General features: G+C 32.2%; 1 protein-coding gene across 3 annotated transcripts in view; it reads left to right on the top strand.

Moving 5' to 3' along the window:
• Window positions 1-5,244, top strand: part of SNTG1 (syntrophin, gamma 1) — an 804,940-nt gene extending 799,696 nt beyond the window's left edge. For all 3 annotated transcript variants that reach the window (XM_011999541.1, XM_011999542.1, XM_011999540.1), the window contains one exon: window positions 4,952-5,244. In XM_011999541.1, coding sequence (XP_011854931.1) covers window positions 4,952-5,056 — 105 coding nt within the window. In that variant the 3' untranslated portion in view covers window positions 5,057-5,244. The remainder of the gene's footprint in view (window positions 1-4,951) is intronic.
• The last annotated feature ends 1,381 nt before the right edge of the window (window positions 5,245-6,625 follow it).

Raw genomic sequence — 6,625 nt, 5'->3', positions numbered from 1 at the left:
TTTTTTTTCTTATGTTAAAATCTCTTAAATTGGAATACATGTAAATTTGTGAATACTTTAGTTGAAAATTCCTTGTAAGACCAAGAAATTGTTAGCATCAAAGTCATCTTTTTGGTACAATGAAATACAGTTACACAAGTAAGGTAAATAATGTGTTTTTTTAAAGTAATATTAGTGCTGTAGACAAATTAGACTCATTTTCTTTTTCATTTCTCATGGAGAAGAATATTTCAGTTTGCTTATAAAGTTCCTTAAAATTTACAAACATGTTCACAAGCATTATTTAATTTCAACATCATAACATTTATGTAAGGAAGGGAAGAGTTAGTGTGTCACCCCTTTGAACAGTAATAAACCAAGTCTTGTATGTTAAATGCTTTGGTGGTTATATTGTTGGTAAGAGTTGAAGCCAGAAACCCTAACTTCTATTTTACGGACATGCTTCAGTGTAAAGACAGAGAAGTCATGTGTTAGTTATTGGCTTTGAAGCCCGGAGTTCTGGAATAATTTGTAATGAAGACATGGTGAATTCACAGAGTGTTATCTTTTTACCTGTGGCTTCCACACCTTGCACCAGTCAGGAATGGCCAGGTTAGCAATGTGAAGTGATGTGTGCCAGCCTGTGTAACTCCAGGTTTTCACCAGGACAGTGACCTGCTGGACCGACGGAAACACTGTTTCACCGTGCAGTCTGAGTCTGGGGAGGACCTGTACTTCTCAGTAGAGCTGGAAAGTGACCTCGCCCAGTGGGAAAGAGCGTTCCAGACAGCAACCTTTCTAGAAGTAGAACGGATACAGGTGAGAGTCTGTGAGACCGCAGGATGTGTGGCTCGCTCAGATGCATGTCCACTTCCCTAGAATTCTAATATCAATCCAAAGTAGTGTAAAAATCCAGTTCCAGGAGTCTTGACCTCAAATACATTCCATAATTAGTCATTTTTATTTAGTGACGAATAATACAGCTCTGAATAAAATTTTAATCTTTCCACAACTTGATCTTTCCAGGCTATTTCCTACTACTAATCAAAAATATATTTCTAATTTTAATTAGACATTACTCTGACTTAAATCTAATATAGAAAATACTCTAATTTAATTAATTGTTGACAAGGTCACTTCCTGTTCTCCAAATATGACCTCCTAATTTCCAATCTGTTGGCATCATTTACTCACAATGCTCTTTCTTCTAGAAAACCTTCCCTTTGCCTCCGTCCTTCAAAGCCTTATAGCGGTTTTGAAACTTTTTATCAAAGGTCATATCATCCAGGAACATGTTCCTGATTTCCAGCCCACCATGCCTAATGCTTGCCAATACTCCTCCTACAATTATCCTGTTCAAACAACTCTTCTTCTCACTTTTGAACACGATATAACATACTTGTCTGTTTTTTTTTTTTTTACAGAAAAGAAAATGCAAACTAATCAATTTCATTCATACTATTCGTGAAAAGCAATTACATTTTTACTTAAAATCATTAACACATATAAGAACAAAAATCATAAAACTGATACATCTGATTGGAAATACAATTATAGGAAATAGATTTTAAAATAGCATAGTTTAGTGATAAAATTCATACCATATTTTCTACTTATTTATAGCAGCATCTATAAGATTCTTCCATTTATTTGTCTGTTCTTTAAGGGTTGCTCACACTCAGTCTGTTTTGTATTGCAGTGACATGTGCTTGTTATTCCCTGCACTAAATTATAGATTGTTTGGAATTATCTTATTCATGTGCCAACCATGGTCCAGTGCATTTTGCACATCATGAGTAGTCAACAGATATTTATTGAACTTTGTTTCTTAACTGTGAAGTTATACACTAGATCAAACTTTATAGAGCCCTCAACCTCTGTCTTCACAAGAACATTGAATGAAACAGCCTCCCAAAGTTGGTTCTGTGGCTGACCTCAAACAGACCTGTGGACAAACTGAAAGGTTATCATGCGCTTGCCACATGCAAATGGATCCATAGAGCAAGAACCTAAATACACACATGGACACTTAATTATGAAAACAAATATGGTGAATAATCTAGCATTGACTATTCTGGAAAGTTTGCTTAAAATAGGATTGTTGGATACATATATTTTGAACATGTTGAACTGATTTCTATTTTCTGACCACAAACCTCTGTAGTCAACACATCAAGTTGTACCAGTATGTCATTACAATCAGAGGAAAAGGACAGAAAGAAAACTCCAATTATAGTTTTTTTAATTGTTCAGCTGACTCTTTTCAATAACTCTGCTTTTATCTTCATGCATCTACAAAGTCTTAAATAGCTAAAAAACTAGTTTCCACAATTAGCTCATAGAACCTCAATTCAAAAAAATATATATTATATTAAAAATGGAAACAAAAATATATTAAATATGATTTTTATTCCAAGTCAAGGTCCAAGACCATTTAAAGCATTAAAATATAATTTAATGGAATGCAAGTTGACAGTTTTGTTATTCAAATTTATACTTTAAGGTTTTCAAAATTATTATTTCTCTACAACAGTCCACTTTGCTTGGAAACAACTACATGGTAATTTTAACATTTTGGTTCCAATTTAGTATTTTATTTTAAGTCTCCTGATATTTATAAATTAGATAGAGATAAAATCTTTGAATCTGGGTGTTGTGTTCTGTAAACTGATATTCAATGAAATACATTGGACTATCTCCTTGCCCATTCACAATGCCAGTGTAAGATACATGTCAGAAGTGAAAGGTAAAATATTTAATGTCTTCTTAGCTTTTAGTTGTTCTACAGATTTTATAACTTTTTTTGTTTACTATATGAGAAATCAATGGCTGAACACCTTTGTAGTGTTACTTTCAAAATTCAAGATGTGAATATATTTACGTGAAGAACCTTACATGTTTTTCTTCTATATTCTTAATTTATCACTTCCATTAAAGTTGGTAAGGAATTAAATAAAGAAGGAACATAAGTTCTGTTGTAAAACAAGCAGAAAAAAAAGTAATGAATTGACTTTCGAAGTGTTTCTCATTTAAACTTCCTTAAAAAGGATAATTTATTTATTGATTTTTCTCTGTATAATTTGTTTTTAAGGAAACAAATTAAACAACAAATTAAATATTTCAATATTAAACATATGTTAACTATACTCATGATATGCTATTAATATTATAAATGATAGAACTTGAGGCTATATATAAATTGAGACTTCAATGAGTCTCAATTTATAGCGCATCTATTTGTTTCAATTTAATGATTATTGAGAAAAATCTAATTTAATTTGTAATGCTGAACTTAATAGAAAAATTTTAATATGCTGCACCGAATTTATTTTCACCTGACATTTTCTTGTTTAAATGACAGTCCTTGAAATTAGCAAACCATTATGTCTAAATTAGGAGAAAATTTTATAGCCTTAAACATTCCTTAATGTTGATAATAGTTTTAATAAAGTGCTAATGGGTGGATGTAAGCATGCACAATGCTCATGTATTAAACAAATATAATTACTCCCCAAAATGGGCTTTTGAGGCCCATTAAGTATGTTCTTTAGTCTGCTTTCTTTAAAAAAACGTAACTCCAATAATAATTTTGCATCATTATAATTTTTCTATGCTAATAAGGCTTAAACACAAGAATGTAATTTTTGGTGAAGGCAACTTGATGTATTTAGTTATGATTACATTCAGAATGGGATTCAATTAGTGCAGTTTTACATACGGTATTGTAAAAAAATACAATGTAAGGATAGGTATTAAAAATTTACTTCAGATAAACTTCTCTTCCTTTTTTTCTTCTCTCTCTTTGTCTCTGTCTCTACTTCTCTCTCGTCTTGTACATGAATCACAGATATTTTTCATGATTGGAATATCCCACCATGATTTAAAATTAAATGCAAATAAAACTGGCTTATAGATGTAACAATACATAGTGGCATATATAAACCTCAAGTTTTTATTTCATATTTGATTTATATCCTGTTTTCTTTATATTTCGGTATCCATATTTAATATGAAAAATTAGGCTGGGCACAGGGGCTCACGCCTGTAATCCCAGCACTTTGGGAGGCTGAGGTGGGTGGATCATGAGGTCAGGTGTTTGAGACCAGCCTGGCCAAGATGGTGAAACCCCATCTCTACTAAAAATACAAAAATTTGCCAGGCACAGTGGCAGATGACTCTAGTCCCAGCTACTTGGAAGCTGAAGCAAGAGAATTGCTTGAACCCAAGAGGCAGAGATTACAGTGAGCTGACATTGTGCCACTATACTCTAGCCTGGGTGACAGAGCAAGACTCTATTTCAAAAAAAAAAAGAAAAAAGAAAAATTATAAGATTATCTGACCTCACTGTGAAAGTAATTACTCGTTGATTTTTTAAAATTGTCTGTAGTTCTAAATAAATAAATTGGAAAGTGGTACATATCTGTAGGAATATCTTGTGCAACATTGAAGAACAGAGAAAGACTCTTAAAATCAAGATCTACTCTTTTGGCTTGGTTACTAAATTTGTATTTGTGTGCATGAGAATGTGGTTTAATAATATCCATAAAATTGATATCCTGAGAATTCAAGACAGTGCTATTTAACAATAGTTATCTTTCTGTTTAATGAAAATGGTTGGCTACAGTAAATAACGACTTAACATAAACTTGCCTACACCTAAAACTTTTTATATACAACCTTTATTGTCAATACAGCAAAAACCAACAGTGTAGCACAATGTAAAGACAAAACTAGAGGGAGCAGGATTGGAAACTTGGCCAGGCATACACCTTGGCAAGTTAAAAATAAAACCCAACACTCTCAGCTTCTGTTTCGTTAACATTAAAATGTTGATAATCCTCCCTTCTTTATCCAATTATTGTTAATATTAAATTAGATATTGTATGAAGTACTGCAGAAGCTGTCACATAGTTCTTAATATTAATATTGCATCAATAACATGAAAAGTAACAATACTTTCTCTTCTACCTAGTGCAAGACCTATGCATGTGTGCTAGAAAGTCATCTAATGGGACTCACAATTGACTTCAGCACAGGATTTATCTGCTTTGATGCTGCAACAAAGGTAATGTGTTAAGGTCAACTCTGAGAAATATGCTGCAAACATTCTAATTCAAGGATGATTTAAATGCCTCATAACTCCTTTCAGCATTTTAATTGTAATCATATGTCAGATTTAAGATCCTCGTTTTTGTTAATGGAAGATAAATTATGCTTCAATCTGAAAAAGAGTTTGAATTTTTAATAAAACAAACGTAGTACCACAAAACTGTAACTATGTGAAAGTAAATATTTCTTTATAAGTCTATCTATGTATGTGTCTATCTATCAATCATTTTCCTGTTTTTTAAAGATATGACTTTATAATTGAAGGGACATTTTCTTCCCCAAAAAGCAATTAAAAAAAAATGTTTCTTTATACTTTACCTGCATCAACTTCTGCAAGACAAAAAGGAGGAAAACATGTTGTTTTTTTTAAAAATATATATATATAGCTGACATGTTAAAATTATTAAATGGTGAAAATTTAAAGTTTAGAGTCTAGCCAGGGAGTAGGACTTTTATAAACGCTTGACTTAATAAGGATTATGCACTATGAGGTGCTCTTTTCCCAAAGTATATATCTCTGGGAGTGATGCACATTGAATGAGAGAGGGTGCCTACTCAGCCAGTCATACCTAAAAAAAATCCAATTTTGATTATGATGGAATGACAAATGACAAAGCCAAAGCATTGCACATTATTATCATTATTTTTAATTGGAAGTGATCTTAAAGGTCAACTGACCCCCATTCAACTGGTAATCTCCTTCTAGGCACTACTACAGTTTGTGACTTGGGACCGTTGTCCCCATGGAAGACTTTCTCTTCCCTCTCATTGAGGATCTCAGTTCCTTAGATCCATTCCACTTCCTCCTTCATCAAAGTATGGCTTGGGTATAAATTGATTTGTTCCTTCTCACTAATTTTAAGAATTCATGAATAATTCTTTACCAGAACATACATATTTTATCTAGAAATTAAGTCTTGTGTGGGATTTTCTAAAGCAAATGCCAACAAAATAAAACAGTGGTACAAACGTGTAGGAAAGATGGACTGTAGGAGGCACTGGGGGTGCTTGATTCGGGACAGATGAACGTCTAATGGTGGGATCCAGGTAGGATTCAGCCTTGTGGTCATTCACCTTGTGAATCTTCATGACCCAGCAGTTGGCATTCTCCTGCAAAATCTCACATTACTTAAAGATGGTTAATAATTATTTTTATTTTAATATGGTAAAATTAAACAGTACACATTTGCTGGTCAGATTTGGCCATCTAATGTATTGCCTTTGCATCATGACAAAAGAATACTTTGTGAATAAGGAATTTTAAATGCCAATAACTCTTGAAAACTCTCAAATGAGACTGCCATAAACTATTCCTATTACTAATTTTTTTATTAAAATGCTCATCAAATCAAGATAGGCTCCTGAGTATTAAATTAATTTGATAAATTAATTGAATTAAATAATCAGTTAAATGAGTAATAAGTTAATTTTATAAATAAATTTAGAATCAAATTACACTAACTAGAAAAGTCAAAGTCTGATTTTAAAAAGAAAATGTTATTGCCAGAATTGTCACCAAACTCTGTTACATGAATCT

This window comes from Mandrillus leucophaeus, unplaced genomic scaffold (assembly GCF_000951045.1).
Source record: "Mandrillus leucophaeus isolate KB7577 unplaced genomic scaffold, Mleu.le_1.0 Scaffold598, whole genome shotgun sequence".
NCBI classification, from domain to species: Eukaryota; Metazoa; Chordata; class Mammalia; order Primates; family Cercopithecidae; genus Mandrillus; species Mandrillus leucophaeus.
The sequence above is the reverse complement of the archived record's forward strand: the minus strand, read 5'-3'. Positions and strand labels throughout refer to the sequence as shown.